General features: G+C 31.5%; 1 protein-coding gene across 7 annotated transcripts in view; it reads left to right on the top strand.

Annotated features, from left to right (window-relative positions):
• pnt (ETS transcription factor pointed) overlaps positions 1-16879 on the top strand; it is a 96955-nt gene that overhangs the window by 8566 nt on the left and 71510 nt on the right. For all 7 annotated transcript variants that reach the window (XM_089171200.1, XM_015334814.2, XM_089171198.1 and 4 more), the window contains one exon: positions 10097-10310. In XM_089171200.1, the coding sequence (XP_089027326.1) occupies positions 10097-10310 (214 nt within the window). The remainder of the gene's footprint in view (positions 1-10096; positions 10311-16879) is intronic.

The following is a 16879-nucleotide window of genomic DNA, read 5'->3' as shown; positions in this document are numbered from 1 at the left end:
AATGAGAATTTATTTTATTTTCATCTCCTGTTAAATATAGCATGGAAAATCTTACAGAAGAACGGATTTTCTATCTTATGCAATATTTAAACCTTCATCTCCCCTTCCTCGTGTTATTTAAACCGAATTAAACTTTATTCATTCGGAGTGATATCGATCGTGAAATAAGTTTAATTCGTTAATATTATCAACCCAACAATTATTTTTCTGTCTTTCTTATAATTTCTGTTTTTTTTTTATATTAAAATGATAAACAATTTTCATGTCTAAAAAACAGAAAGGTTTGAAAGATGATGACTCATGGTCAGAAAGTAATACTTCAAGTACGTTTCCACATCCCCCACTTTTGTTGTAGAGCCCTCTTCCTTCCCACTTCCCCTTCCCGCCCTTTCTGCTACTCCTCCTTCTTCTCCTTCTCGTTCTGACTTTTTAGTTTTAATTGATGGTGATCTTTTACATTGGCGATATATCGGAATGATTGCTTTCGGTAGGACGTTCGTTTCGATTTAAACGATATGGGTGCGGTGCATCCGTTTCCTTTTGCCGTGCTTTCGTCCTACAATAAATTTCGTTCCGTTGCTTGGCCACGAGGAAATCGAAGGGGGAAAAAGAGAAGACTCTTTCGTTAGGTTCGTTCGTTTGTATGTTCTTTCAAAGAAAATGCGCGACTCCGTTCGTGGTGGTACCCTTTGTTCGTGCTAGACTATCGGAACGTATTATTTTTCCCCCCTTTTCATTTCTTTCTTTTTTTTCCTTTTTTTTTTGTATAATATAATTAACACCAAAAGTATCAGTCGAAATGATTACGATTTCTATATTTTTCAGGTAAAAATTACTTCAAATTTATGTGACTTTAGATCTTTAGATATTTTCTATAACCGTTGTCATAATTGACATAGTTTTATTATTATTACCTCACCCTCCATCGTTTTCTTTAAGTTCTTTTTTCTATTGGTCAAAGTTTTATAACTATACTTTGGATGCAGCATGAGTTGATTGTAAAGTAGGTATAATGTCGATTGTTTATTTCCTTTTTCTTCGAATTCTTTAATCACGTTCCTTTTTTTCGATTATTTGTATTCTCTATTAATTTTTTTTTATGTTTTATGGGATGAGTAATCCTTTCTCTTTTATACTATCATCCATCTGTCGATGAATATTAACGAGTACCAATTCGGCAGCTGTCGATGTTGATAAGATCGAATTTGAAATTGGTTTCTAAAGTTGGAAAGGACAGACGTGTAATGTCGAAGAAATTTTTCATCATTTTAAGCAATCTTTTTATAGTTTCCATTGATAAAGTAAAATGAATGAATAAATGAATGATAGTGAATGAATAAAACAATCAATCAATCAGTCAATCAGTCAGTCAATCAATCAGTCATCAATGAATCAATCAAAGTTTGTTTATCGTTCACAGTTGTACGTATCCATATGTATAATCGTATCATAATTTTTTCGTTCAAGAAAATACCATTAAGAGAAAGAGAGAAAGAGGGATAAAGATAGAGAGTTTATATCGCATAAAAAGTTTTTTCGTTTTACATCGAGTAGACTTTATCTTATCGTCTGGCTTTTGTAACGTCGAATGTATGGCACGATTGGCGACGGTCGGTCTAAGAAAATGATATTATGATCATTGATACTATATTTCGTATAAATTCACTATTATCTTATTTATATTTATATTAAATTACGTGTGGGGTCCTTCTATTCATTCAACCATACTTCTTAATAATCGTATTTATTATAGAAAAAAAACAGAAATAAATGATTTGTGAGTTGTCCATTTCTTATCGGTGACGTTACAGAACTCTCTCTCATTATAATATATTAACATTATATATTAACAAACAAAATAATATGTATAATAATAATTATTTATATAATTAATAATTTTATTTATATAAATAATAATAATTATTTATATAATTATTATTATAAATATAAATTTTATAAATTATAATTTTATAAATATTAACAATTATTATTACAAATATATAAATGATTATATATAATAATAATAATAATAATAATAATAATATATAGATATATAATATATAATATATTTATCTATATTATATTATATATGTATATATTTGTTATATATATAGACCGTTTATTTTGAAAGTGGTCTAATTCCATTTATGTTCGAATCGAGATATTGAAGGGTTTGCGTTTCAATGCAATTAAAAATATACGTACAAGATACTAACAAGTCATACTGCTTAAGTGTATCTAAGGGTATTAAATTTATAGTTCCTATTAAAATAGTGGCAACTATTAAGAGAATAATATGCGTTTTCTTACCACGAATGGAGAGGCCATTTTCCAAATTAACAACCAGATTTGTTATAAAATTTCGAAGGAGCCTAAGTCCATTTAACATAATTTAAGATGCCTCAAATTGAGAAAGAACAATACTTAATTTATTTTACAAAAATTTAAAACACTGCAGAAACATAATTTATGCGATTAAAAACATTTTTTAACTACATAACGTACAAAATTAAAAACATAAATTACAAAACAATTTACTATTCATCTACATTTTGTGTGTGTGAAAGGAATTTGAGGAAATAATGATGTTTCAGTGGTATATATGAGCCGTTCAGTGCACACATCGATTAACTCCATAAAACAAAAAGTTGAGAAATGCGATGAAATAATGTATATTGTTCTTTAAATTCCTTTCAATGGCCAACAAAATTTTGCAGTTTAATGGAGTTAATCTTTATTATTCAGGAAAGATTATAAATATAAAAAGTTATGACTATACCAAGTGCTTTGACACTTAAATTTAAGATTTTTCAAAAAGTGGAGTTAATCGACGTGTGCACTGAACGGCTCATATCTTAATAGGTCAATTTGTCCTTGAATTTTGCTATTGTAATTTGTCTGATATTTTTATATAGTGGTGTTAATACAATATTTTCGAACTTTCTTGGTCTACCCTGACGTAGTAATAAATTCAGGACTTTCAAATTTTCATTCTCATTCAGTGATGTTTTACAAAAAATTTGATACGGTTCATTTCTGACAAAACGTATCCAACATATTTTTAACCAATTTATTGATTCTTCATCATAATTCTTTACCCTTTTAAAAATTGCGTCTTCTAATAATTTTGTTCATACAAAATCTTGTCTCATTTTATTTACAATAAAGTATTATCATATTTACTCGGAATATAAACAACCTCAAATGCTTTATTGATACATAACATGAAGTTTTACAATAACTGCATGCAACCGAAAAATAATAATTGACAAATGGAGTTAGGCCACTTTCAAAATAAACTTTTCATCGTTCCGTTAATCGGCAAATTTTCTTGTTACAAAATCTTCATGATTTTCAATATATTTGTAATAAATTGCTTCAGAATAAAAAGATCATGAAAAAATATAACTATTACAGTAGCTAACTCGATTTTTTTGGAAAATGGAGTTAGGCCACTTTTAAAATAAACGGCTCATATATTTATATACATATCTCACTTCTCAGAAGGTGTTTACATTCTAACTTTGTCGTTTTTATTCTATTAAAAATCTCGTCGTTAAACCTAACATAATTTAAATACATACATACGTATAATAACATTCAGTTCTTCATTATTGGATTTCGTTGAGAGTTGAAGTGTGTCAGAATAGATGCAACGTTTAAACGTGGATTATTCTTTGCGATTAGTGGACATCGACCGCGTACGATAGGGATAATACTTCAAAGGTATAATTAATCAAAAAACTAAGGTTCTTTCTAGGAATACAAATTATTGTATACTATATATTATTTTATTATATTATTAAATATATATTATATATATGTATACTTATTCTGTATATAATATAGTAATATATCATCTATATTACAATATAAAAGAAAAATAATTTTTAAATAATTTGTAATACATTGAAATTGACTCGAACTATTTAATCAACCAAATATATTGTAATATACTAGATATATTATTTTATTATATTATTAAATATATATTATACATATACTCATATTATGTATTATAATATAATAATATAATAAAAAATATGATAATAAATAATTTTCTTCTTTTCCCTCATTCCCCCCTTTCTTCTCATCTGTTCTTTCGAAGGTCAGAGTAAAATGCAGAACGCTCGTTTGTGAATGAATGGCCGAAAGCACTTTTTGCTTGACATATATATGCATATATATATAATATATATATAGACACAGTTTGGCATGGCCAGAGTTCGACCTGCGATATTCTCGGATTAGCTCAGCCCGTTAGCTAACTATCTAGCTAACTCGCACGTTTATTTCGCGCCCCGAATAGATTTACATGTCTGATAGGGGACAATTATTGCGAATCCCCCCCCCCTTCACCCTTCTCCACCTTCCTCTACTCTTCACTTTTCATATCTATTTTTGTAGCTGTGAAAAACGATTATTTCCCAATTCTTTCATTCTTTTTCATTCACCGAAACGACAATTAAACCGATCACACGCGAAAATGAATCATAAATAAGCTTTTATGATTTCTATCTTTTCTATTTTTTTTTTTTTTAATACAAATTTGACGAGATACGAACTGTTTTATCCAAAATCATTTTTTATTTTTTTTTTTAATTTTTCTCTCTCTTTCTCTTTGGTGGAATCATTACGATTTCATGATATCGAATCGTTGGCAGAAATACTGTCGATCTTTCGACTTCGCATCAATCGTTTAAAAGTACATTGACGATACTTCTACCATCGTGAATATCCTTGATCTAATTAACGCGAACGTCATGATCTAATTTATTTACACTTTTTTTTTCATTAGAATCCTATCGATTTTCTTTACATCCTTGAATAATTTAATTTCATTTCTTTGAAATATATTAAATAGCCTCATTTTTCAATTATTTTTTGTATTGTTTTTTTTTCAGTTAATCTTACGTGGACAATATTATTGATTTTATCTAGTAACGTAAAATAATAATTTTTTTCTTTTCTTTCTAGAACGAATCGGATATATAATTCAGTTAAATAATATAAAATACACAATATAATGTATGTAAAATTTATTAAACAAAAGCAAAATGAAATGAAGAAACTTTTTGATGTCAATTTCAATCTAACGTGCATTAAAAAAATAAAATTCATTTAAAAAGTAATGAAATTATTATAAAATAAATAATTCTATCTACAAATTTATTCATGATTATCGAATCAGACTATTCATTGATTAAATAAACTCGTTAGACTTGCGCATTAAATAAACATAGATCCTATAAAAATCTAACTAACGGATTTCATAGAATATTATTTTCATCCCTCTTATGATTTATGCATTAAGGTAAGGATTCACGTAGAAGTATAACGCGTATTTTGGTCTTTCGTCGTTGAGTTGGCGCCTAGTTAAACGAGTTTCTTCTACGATCATTCTTGCTTCTTCTTCTTCATTTTTATCTTCAGTTTCAATTTCTGCTTCTTCTTGAATCAGTTAGTCAGTTAGTCAGTCAGTCAGTCAGTCAGTCAGTCTAGCAAAGCTTGCTCTCGTTACTAACTTTGTTTCCTCCTTCCAGCTGTCCCTCCTACTCTTTCTCATTCATTTTTTCTTTTCTGTTCGTGCTCTGTTCTCGACCCCTCTCTTCTATCATTCTTTCTTTCTTTCTTTCTTTCATCTGTGTGCCTTTGCTCATTCATTCACAAGACGTCGTGGAAAGACGACGTGTGTTTGAAGAGTGGTGGTTCTAAAATCAAAAAATTCAAAAGATAAATAAAGAAGAGAAATGAAAAATAAAAATCAAAAAGAAAGAAAGAAAGGAAGAAAAAATTTTAGCAAAGTTTTTTTTTTGTTATCTCTGCTTGTTAAAATGAGTTCGTATTCGCTGATAGGAATTCGGTTTTGTCCTTCATATGTAGTAGCAGTAGTAGTAGTAATGTAATAGTAACAGCTATCCTTTTTTTCAATGAACCAGCAAAAGTTGAACGAAGAAGTAAATGCCACTCGTGTTACAAGATATAATAATTCCGTTTTGCACTCTTTCAAACGATGAAACGAACTTAGTAGCGATTAATATTTCTTTTAACTCGTCCAAAGAATTAAATGGTTTATCTTATTTCTTTTTTGTCGTGTCAAATTTGTTCTTTCTTCTTTTCTCATTTACAAATTACATTTTTTTTATCTACACGTGCGATTTTTATTGTACCTCGTTAACTATTGTCGTAAGTATTTCCTTTTGATTTCTTTTTTTGAATGGTTTCTTATTTATTTTTCTTATAAATATATATTTTATAATACAGGTAGCCCCCCTACAACACGGCATCCTATAACACGGTTTTCTTCCAAAAAAAACCTTTGTACAACACTGTATTTCTACAGCCGCAGCGAGACTTGCCGTCTTAAAGATACAGTGTTGCGGAAAGTATTTATTTTCATCTCCATGGCCTGAAAACAAAAATTTTTGGCTCATAGCTCTGGGTCTCATACAACGCGGTTTCACACAACACGGTATTTTCTAGGAACCTATCTACCATGTTATAGGAGGGTTACCTGTATTTAATTTGTGCTTTCTTTTTTTTTCTAATCTAAATTTGTTTCTATACGCGTGTTTTTATTCGTTGACTCCTATCTATAAGTGTTTTATTTTTATTACATTCTTGATTTTACTTATTTTTTATTTTTTATAAAAAAAAATTTATTTTGTTCTCCTATCTGATATAACCTATGCTTTTATTATTATTAGTCTGCCATACTCTCCTGAGAATTACTAACGCGATAACTTCGGGTTAGGGGTATCGCTCGATATTTTACACGCTACGAGGGTGAAATGAGAGAAAAAGAAAAAATACAAGGTAATGAAGTTATCTAGAGAAAAAATTCCAAGTAACATATTCTTCGAATTTCATATCCATTCTTCAATTCTCTCTTTTATTTTTTTTTTATAGTTTCGATTGTGAACGTAAAATACAAAGTTACGATTATTCAAAGTGTACTCTGATTGCACGTATAAAAATTAATCGTTTGGGTCAAATCAATTAATTACTTAGAAAAAATACTTTATAGTAGAATGCGACGAGTTAAATTAACAATGGTCACGTGTATTCGACTAAGAAGGATCGCATGTATACACAGAAAAGTTGCTTGGCATATGTGCCACGATATGAGTCGCGATGTGCGTCGTAATTACTTCGTACACAAGCATAATACGCGTCAAATACAACTGTGTAATTGTGTTGGTGTATACGTAGGCGTAAATATGTCGCGATACTTAAGTAAATGCACACAGAGTGTACCGTTACAATCCTTGAATTTTTTTCTCTTCGACATATCGTACACATGCATAAACAATTTCATACGAAAACGAAACACTAATCTTACGTAAAACAACAACAAAAAATAAAAAAAATATATATACAATTCTACGATACAAACAATAATAATGTATATCTTTCGAATAATTTCTCGACACTATATTCACATACATACATTCATTTTGTTCACATAAAATAGAAACATCAAAAGTTTCATTGTAGAAAAAAAAGTAACTCTGCAATAAAAAAATAATATCTACTAGACTTTTAAATTAAATGATATCTATTACAACATCGTGTAAATGCATACGTCGTACACGCATAAACAATTTTATTTAAAAAGAGATATCAATTTTCTTGGTAAAAAAAAAGAAAAAATAAATTATTGTATAATAAAAAATAATTCTGTAAGAGTTTTAAAATGAATGGTTTCTCGATGAGAATTTGTTGTCAAGATAAAATATCCCATATATACGTGAGTATCTTTAGGATGAAAAGAACGATAATAAAAATAGTAAATGAGGTTTTTGTAAGACACGATAGATATAAATACCATAAGAACAAGTATTCGAACACGAGGCACACGTTGTTTCATGTCTCTTCGAATGACGGGAAGTAAATATATACAATACATATGTAAGTACATATATACATATATTCGACAGGTTGAATATCAAAATTGGTCTCTGCAGTGTGTAATACATATTCCATCGGAGTAGGCATACTTTTTGATTATACGTGCGACATTCTCTATCTTTCTCTTTCTTTTTTTTCCTAAACACGAATCGTTGGTTCGTAAACGTCGTTTGTCATCCAGTGCCAATGGCGAAAGGCAAGAGTTTCGTTTGAATGGTTTGCTCGAAGGGAAAGACAGTGACGCGTGACTAGAATTACTATACGTGCATACATACATCCAACAAGTACACACACATGCATAGTCCATTCACTCGTGCATTCAAAGTGTATTTTAAGCTTTTAATAGCTCCTATAGCTAATATAATAATAATAATTATTATTATATATTATTATTATAATATATAATTCTTATTATATAAATACATTAGTATTATTATTATTATTATTATTATTATTATTATTATTTTTATTATTATTATTATTATCATTATCATTTCTTCCCGTGTTATTCAAACCATCATCATTACGATCAAAATTATACTAATCCTATTATTCTATTGTTATTTTAATATTGTTGACTTGGCAAGAAAGTTAGTGCTCTGATATAGATATTTTTACATTATATTTTATATACAATTTTTCACAAAATTTTCTAATAACTTTCCAAATAATAATCTAATGTACTACAATCCAAAATTATTTTGCCTAATTTTTAAGATAAATTTATTTAATTAATAAATATTACGCGCGCGAGTGTCAATCAAATTTATAAATTAATTTTTGTATATACGAATTTTTCAAACAACTCAATACTATCGGATCATTCCGTATTCGATAATTATTATTTATAATTACTTAAAAATCACACTAATTGTAAATGAAAAATTTAGGTCAATTATTAGGAAAAAAATAAACGAAAATCTTTCTTCGAGAACGCCATCATATTATCATGGTATTCTGGATCTCATTGGTACAACACTACTATACAACTACAACCATACTCTTACATGGCGTACCGTTGCGTCATTCTCTACAGCAGCGTTTCATTCAACTTGCGAAGTGAACCTACTCGCGCGAAGGTCAAGCGATCCTGACTGTCGTTACGTTGCCCTCCTCCTCCTCCTGCTCTCCATGTTACCCCACCCCTAACCCCCTTTCTCTCGTCTCCTTTCATCTCCTCCCGTTTCGTTCATCTCTTTCCACTACTTCACCTAACCCTCCTCAACCCTAGCCCACCCCACCCCACCCCACAATTTTATTCCATTCACTGCTTTCTTCTTTCTTTCTTTTTTCACCGATTCATGATTATCTTTTCTACCAGTTTCACAATACCACCGATGCTATTAGCTTTCTCTTTTTTTCTTTCTTTCTTCTTTTTCTTTCTTTCTTTTTTTTCCTTCTTTTTTCTTCTTTTTCTTCTTCTTTATGAATGACACGAGACAGGTGAGATCTATTTTCTTTTTCCTCTTCGAAAGAACGTAAAAAACATGAAATGTTTTGCGTGTCATTTGTAAATATAAAATTATACGTTAACAAAATGTCGAAGAATTTCTTTTCTAATTCTTCTTACGATTGTCTGGAAAGTTTGATATCGATTTATACAAATTTTTGTTAAGTATTATATACGTAAAAATATAAAAGTATTATCTTGTAATGTTTGTTAAAAAATTTGTTACGTATTTTTGTGAGTGATTCTAATAAACATAAATTGAAAGATAGCGTAAGCGTCTGAATGACTTTTTTAATCGGCATTAAATTTCTCGAGAAATATAATATAAATATATTGAAACATAATAAGTGTTGCTTTTGAATTATTTTTTCTATCGGCACAAATTTACTGGAAAACGCTAATACAAAGTGGAACCAGCATTATCCGATGAATTAGTATATGAGTGTTCGATTATTTCTATTTTCTTCTTATTGTATCATTCTTTTGTTTTAAATAAAATACCACAGTTGTGAAAAGAATTAGGGTTATACTAAGCGAAATTATATAATTCGTATTATATCTGGAATATTCCTAATTTGTGTATACTGAGCTTTCTGTTGCGTTAAAATTGTAGTTTCTTTTAAAGAATAATTAAATTCAATCTTTCTTTTTGATCATGTATTAGCGTTAGTGTACGTATACTCGTAATGAGTATTTAATAGCAATATCTATAAAACAAGGAAACACGCTTTTCAGCGGGATGTACGAGGCGTGGGCAGCTTCTTAGGGGGCGGCAGCATTACTGACGGTGGTGGTGGCGGCATGTTGATGGTGATGGCAAAATTGATGAAACAAGAACAAGCCTCTGATGCCGAAGAAGAAGGGCTGGTGCCAGCCCTACCCGGCAGATTCACTAGCATGCGAAAGGTCCCGTCGTTATCTGACCTCTCCGATCCAGAAAGTTCCTTAGGTAAGTTTTTTCCCTTTTTCTTTTATTCTTCGTCAATTGTTTTTTTTTTGTTCTCTCTCTTCAAATTTATTCAAAATCTTCTCGCACATATCCAACGATGATCGTACGTCCAATTTCACAGGCCTTGATTATTCAAACACGTTCGATATTAAGCATTTCACATTTATTTGCAACTCCATTCTTATGTTCACATTTTGTTAGGATTGTTGCAAAACAAATATATGGAAAATCGATGAATGAACCCTCTGTTAAAAGGGTTTTCTCGTTTTTGTCGAACGTGATTTAAATATGAAAATAATTATGAAGTTGATAAAGATTGCAAACCCGCTCTTATAACAATTTGCCTCTTATCGTTTTTGATTATTTAATAGGCGATAAGAAAAATATACGTTTGCGAATTGAGACTAAGAACCTTACGCGTACGTAGCACGTACGTAAATGACGAATATGCGTCAGTCGCATTGACAGAGAGAGAAAGAGAAGAGAGTGGCGTGAGAACATCTGTAAGTATAATAAAGTAAGCAATAAGTGCGTTTGTCTAGACGGTAATGAACGATTAAGTCGAATGTTTCAATTAGCGTAAGCACATATGCGCGACCATTGAACGATAAACTAAAAGACGTGTCAGTTTAAACAACATTTACATCAAATTTGTTACCCTTGTATTTTTATGCTTTTTTGTTTCTTTTTTTAAATTTAAATTCAAAAATGCAAAAGAAAAAAATTATTCATTGGAATGAGTTACAATAAAAAAATAATGATTAATCAACATTCATCGATGATATTGTCACAAAGTTTAATTTAGTATTTTTGTCTTTCAATTCACGTTTGAAATCTCTCGAAAATCAGCAAGTTTTAACGTGCTTTCTTGAAACATGATCGATTCAACGACGATGTAGTAGCATCGTGTGTAAATAGTTGACACGTAGAAGGTGTATTTACATCCGGTTGACGCTTGCATAATACGATCATCATCTACGTAAGCAGGTACGTGTGTGTTATTACTTGTCGAATTAGTCCAAAAAGGTGTAGAAAATTCGCTTTCAATTAATATTTACGATATCTCGATGATATAATGATTTATTATTTTTACGGAATAGTTAATCAATGATTGGTCAAAGTCGAACTCCGTTATCATTGACGAACTATTCCGTAGATAACAAATTTTATCTGATTTATCGTATATAGTCTAAGGCATTGTATGAATTGGATGAAATATAAAAATCTTATGAAATAAAATAATTGTATAAATTAATCATTGAATAAAATATTTTCTAACACTTTTGTGTATTAACGGTATGATTATGATTACCTAAATGATTCGTATTAAAAACAAACGAACAATTAACTATCGTATGAAGTACAAATAATTGGTTAGAATATAAAAAATTGTATAAATTAGCCACACACATTGAAAGTTTAATTAATTGAATAAAATATATTTCTAACACTTGTTACCGATATGATTATAATTACCTTAGGTGGTTCGTATCATGGACAAACGAATCATTAACTATCCTATGAAGTACTACAATAAATCAGATAGAATCTAAAAATCCTATGAATTAAAAGCAATTGCGTGTAAAATAAACGAAAATAATTGTACGAAGTAAACAAAAGTCGTATAAACTAATGATTAATTAATTGAACAGAATTTTTCTAAACACTTGTTATCGGTATGATTATGATTACCTTAGTAGTGTTCGTACAAAGGATAGACGAGTAACTAAAGTGGAGCATGTAGATGTAATAATGGTAGGGATAGAAAAGCGAGGGCGGTTGGGTATTTTTTGAGAGATAGTTTTACAAAGAGAAAGAAAAAGAAAGAACCCGAGAGAGAGAGAGAGAGAGAGAGAGAGAGAAAGTAAATGAGTAAGAGGGAAAGAGAAGAAGAAGGATAGTAGTCGTTCTTGTTATTCGCGGCTCACCGAGTACGATCAAAATGTAGCGAGAATTTACGAATTGGATAATCAGCAGCATCCTTATTAAGGCCCCCCACTGGACGCCCCCGCCTTCCATTCTCTTTTAACGTATGCGCGTACGTACATGTGGACGCGCGCGCACGTTACCACACTTCCATACAACATTGTCGTCCACCCACTTTGTCTGCTTTCGTTTTAACATTTAGAACGAACATCTTTCTTCTTTTTTCTTTTCTTTTCTTTTTTTTTTGTCTTTTCTTTCTTTTATTTTCTTTAATTAGTACACAAGAACAACACACATGTTTCTCAAAATTGACGTGAGTGGTTGGTTGGATTTTCTTGTAAGTTCGTGCAAATTAATATTTTTTTTTACTTTGTAACCCTAATTTTTCTCTAAATCAGCTTATATCAGATCTTCTCTCAAATGTTTTTACTTGACGAGACCCCCTCTTTTATCCAAGCAATTTTCATGATCCTGGATATCTTTTTATCATCAATCTCTTTTGCTATTATAAATTCACAGATTTAATATACCTGTGTAATCTTGTCAAACTGATTTTGAATTCATTTTTGATCGTTGCATTCGTCCAAGAATTTTTTGTACTTTTGCTTCTTTCTACAATCTTTAAATTTAGTTTAATACGACCTTGTATAAGCTTGCGATCCATGTTTCGAAAAGACCAGGATAATTATTTATATCATTGGTTTGCCTGAGAAATTTTTACCGATTTTTAAAGAAATCTATGTCAATGTATTAAAAATTTATAAACGGCACGAACTTTCAAGTTAACCCAATGCAACCATACCATTTTTATCAGAGCGTTATGTATGTTTTTTTTTTTTTTTCTATAATAATTTTTAATTTTAGTCGTCAAGAGAATGTGTGTGTGTGTGTGTGTGTGTGTGTGTGTTAGGTGAGAGAGTGTGTGCATATGTGTATGTGTGGTTAGGTGTGTGTGTGTGTGTGTTGTGTTAGGTGAGAGTGTATGTGTGTTGTGTTGGGTGAGAGTATACAAGTTTATGTGTGTATGTATGAGTGAGTGAGTATATATTTAATTTACTTGCGTATATAAATAGGAGAGAAAGAAATATAAATAAGATATTTTTCAACGAGATTCCTACACTCTCTGTGTCGATTGGTTTGCTCGATGCCGGTCACCCTGCGGAATGTTTTATGTAAATATTCTATTGTTCCCGACGACATTGACGTGGCTACTGGAAATTTGTTTCTTCTGCATTTCCTTCGATGGATCGATGGACGGCATATAACGAGCTACTACGATCAAGCTTGATACTTTCTTTGGCACGTGTATTGCATGATTAAAAATATACCTGAAAAATATACATCTCTCTCTCTCTCTCTCTCTCCTTCTCTCTCTTTCTCTTTCTTTTTATTCATACAAAAAAAATATGTATTCGAAAATCTCGACACGAAGATTAAAATTTGCGAGATACGAAAAAAAGAAGGAAGAACAGAAAAAAAAACAAAATGGCAGACGAGAGGAAGACATTAAAAGGTGTTCGGAACGAAGAGAGGAAATAAAATGAAAAATTAAAAAAGGGCGGTCTTCTCCCTTTACCCCCCCCCCTCGCCCCCACTTCATTGGTGAACAATCATTGCAATGTTATACGTCGTTTCGGCTTCCGTTGAAGACGTTGTTATATAGCCTCTACTACAAAAGATAGTAGGTAGAAAAAAGAGAGAGAGAGAGAGTGAGAGGTAATCTTTATCAAACACCTCACGTATATCTCAAACGCATCCATCCTCTTCCCGTAAGTCTTGTAACGCTTTACTCTCGCGTAACTCACATCAGAAGACCGTATTTCACGTTTGACGTCTGAAACGAGACGCCATATGGTTATGTAAGGAGACTGAGAGTGTAACACTTTTCTCTTTAGTACACGTACATATATTATATATTCTAAAAAACAAGATTACTATTTCTGTATTAAATAATTTGACCAATGAGAAAAACAGGAGAAGAATGTTCGAATAAAAATTGAATTTTTTCACACTATCGTTGAATTAGGTTTGATAATGATGAAGAGAAGGAGGAGGAGGAGAAATATTTATTATTATTATTATTATTGTTATTATTATAGAAGAATATTTATAGGATAAGAGGGCAATTTCCGGGAAATTATTATCGTTAAATTAGGTTTGACAAGGAGGAATGAGAAAGAGGAGGGACAAAATTATATTAGACAAAAATTTTACTCTAAATGGTATAAATTTAAATAATCAAGAATTTATTTCCCTCTTAAATTATTCTAGTAATCGTTGGCCCAAAGATTTATAAAGGAATTTAAAATTATTTAATTTGGAGAATTTCGTCAATCAATTCGAAGAATCAAATTAATTTTCACGTATGACCGAAAGAATATTGTCTACAGTAGCCCAAAGTGTGTATCCTTACTCGTTCAAGCTGTAATCGTTTGATTGTGAAGACATTTAGTCATTCCAAGAAACGATTCGTTTGCTGACTGAAAAGACGTCTGACTTGAGTTTCTATATTGAATTTATTCAGTTGCTACAGGTAGAATGATACCGGACGAACGAACGAATGAAAGAACGAACGAATGAGAACGAACGAACAAACGAATGAACGAACGAACGAACGAACGAACGAACGAACGAACGAACGAACGAACGAACGAACGAACGAACGAAAGAACGAACGAACGGGGCCCAACGTTTTACGTGCTCAGAGTACACGAGAAGAACACGAAGAATATGTATACACGTATCTCTAAATATGTATACGTGTGTTTGTATCTATGTATGTCCTTACTTCTATCTCTTTCTTTCTTTTCGTTTCTTTTTCTTTCTTTCACTTCTTTCTCCATTTAGACCTGCGTTCTAAACAGTGACTCTTTCTCCCAAGAAGTCATCCTAACAACGCACATCTTCGAGAAGCATCTTTTTTTTCAGTACGTTGTAAAGAAAACTGATGATATTCTTCTCGATGAAAGATACATCGATCGCACGTTTTCATCAGTAACTTTGGTAGAGGTACCTGTTCTTCGAAGGAAGCCCTGCCAGTGCATTGGTTTACGAAGGGTGATGTAGGACAAGAGTAGAATGGGAAGGAAAAGGTTTGTAGAGGGGGACGGGGAATAAGGGGAAGAAGAGGAAAGGGTATTCACTGTGTTGTGGACCTTCGAATGGGGATGAACCAGTGTTGGTTGAGAAGTAGCATGAGAGCAGAAAGAGGAGGGGGAAGGGTGCTCGTTCGGCCGGTGCATCGCGCGAAATGCGTAACCGCAGCTGTTGTGCGTGCGGTCGAGAAAGGGGACCTTCCTTCCTCCCTCCTTCCTCCTCCTCTTCGCCCACCTCCTCCTTCATCTTTTTTTCTCTTACCTAGTGGAAAGAGAGAGAGAGAGAGAGAGAGAGAGAGAGAGAGAGAAAGAGAGAGTAAAACGCAGATACAATTCTCACGTCCCCGATCATCATCGTCGTCGTCGTCATCGTCATCATCATCATCACCACTACCACCACCACCACCACTACCACCTTCATCATCATCATCATCATCATCATCATCATCATCATCATCATCATCATCATCATCATCATCATCATCATCAGCAGTAGCAGTAGCAGCAGCAGCAGCATCATCATATCATCATCATCACATCATCATCATTGTCGTGTGTCGTTGTCGTCGTCGTATATGCTATGTGCTGTACAACTCGACCAATTTACAGTTTTCAATGCGAGGAACAAGATCGAAGGAGATTTCATTTTTTAAAAATAAACAGGTCCTCCCTGATGATGGACACGTTTGTATCTTTTTTTCACACACATATATATATATACATACACATAGCTTATCGCAAGTGTTCCGTTATTTAAAATTCTTTTTTCTTTTCTTTTTGTTGAATTTCTGGACATGTGGAGAAGAAAAGGACGTAAAATTTCTTTACAAAATCTTCAAATCTTTTTGTTATCTTTTACGAGGAATTCTCTTTCGTTCTCGGTAATTTAGTTATCTTTGCTTTTTAAAAAAATATTTATCGTTTTTGAGAAAACTTGGAAGAGGGGTTATTGCGATGATATTCTGTTAAAAATGGCGGAAAGAAAAGAACTGTTGAAGGAATGAATAGATGTAAGAATTTGATTTTTAATTTCTATCGAAATTATGGTATAGATTTATTGATTTGTTAGAAATTATTTCAATTTCTCATTGGTACTCTTTTGCAACTTATAGATGCGATAATTGATAAATGAAGTTATTCGCGACGCAAATCGTTCTCGTTGAATACATACACAATATAAACATATATATATATATATATTTCTATCTTTCTCCCGTTTTTTTCTCCTTTAAATAACCGCGGTCGGTCGATGGCAGCAGTCGATGAAAAAGAGCTTTCTTTGTAACATATTATCGAACGGAATTTAAAGATAGTACATTTATTCGTTAAAAAATCCGACTCTCATTCTCTCTCTTTTTTTCTTTTTCTCTTTCTGGTTCGTTCTTGCTTCATGATACATGCATAAATAAAGAATACGATTGACGAGAGAAAAGAAATTGGAGTAAAACGAACTTTCATGTGAAATAACGATGCGTGTCTACCTCTGTTGGAATTCTTTCTTGCTCGGTCGGTCATCACTTTTCGATCATTTCCCAATAGATAGCGTTC

This window comes from Polistes dominula, unplaced genomic scaffold, assembly GCF_049000335.1.
Source record: "Polistes dominula isolate Pdom_NZ unplaced genomic scaffold, Pdom_raw_medaka contig_31, whole genome shotgun sequence".
NCBI lineage: Eukaryota > Metazoa > Arthropoda > Insecta > Hymenoptera > Vespidae > Polistes > Polistes dominula.
This window is presented reverse-complemented; position numbering and strand designations above follow the sequence as displayed.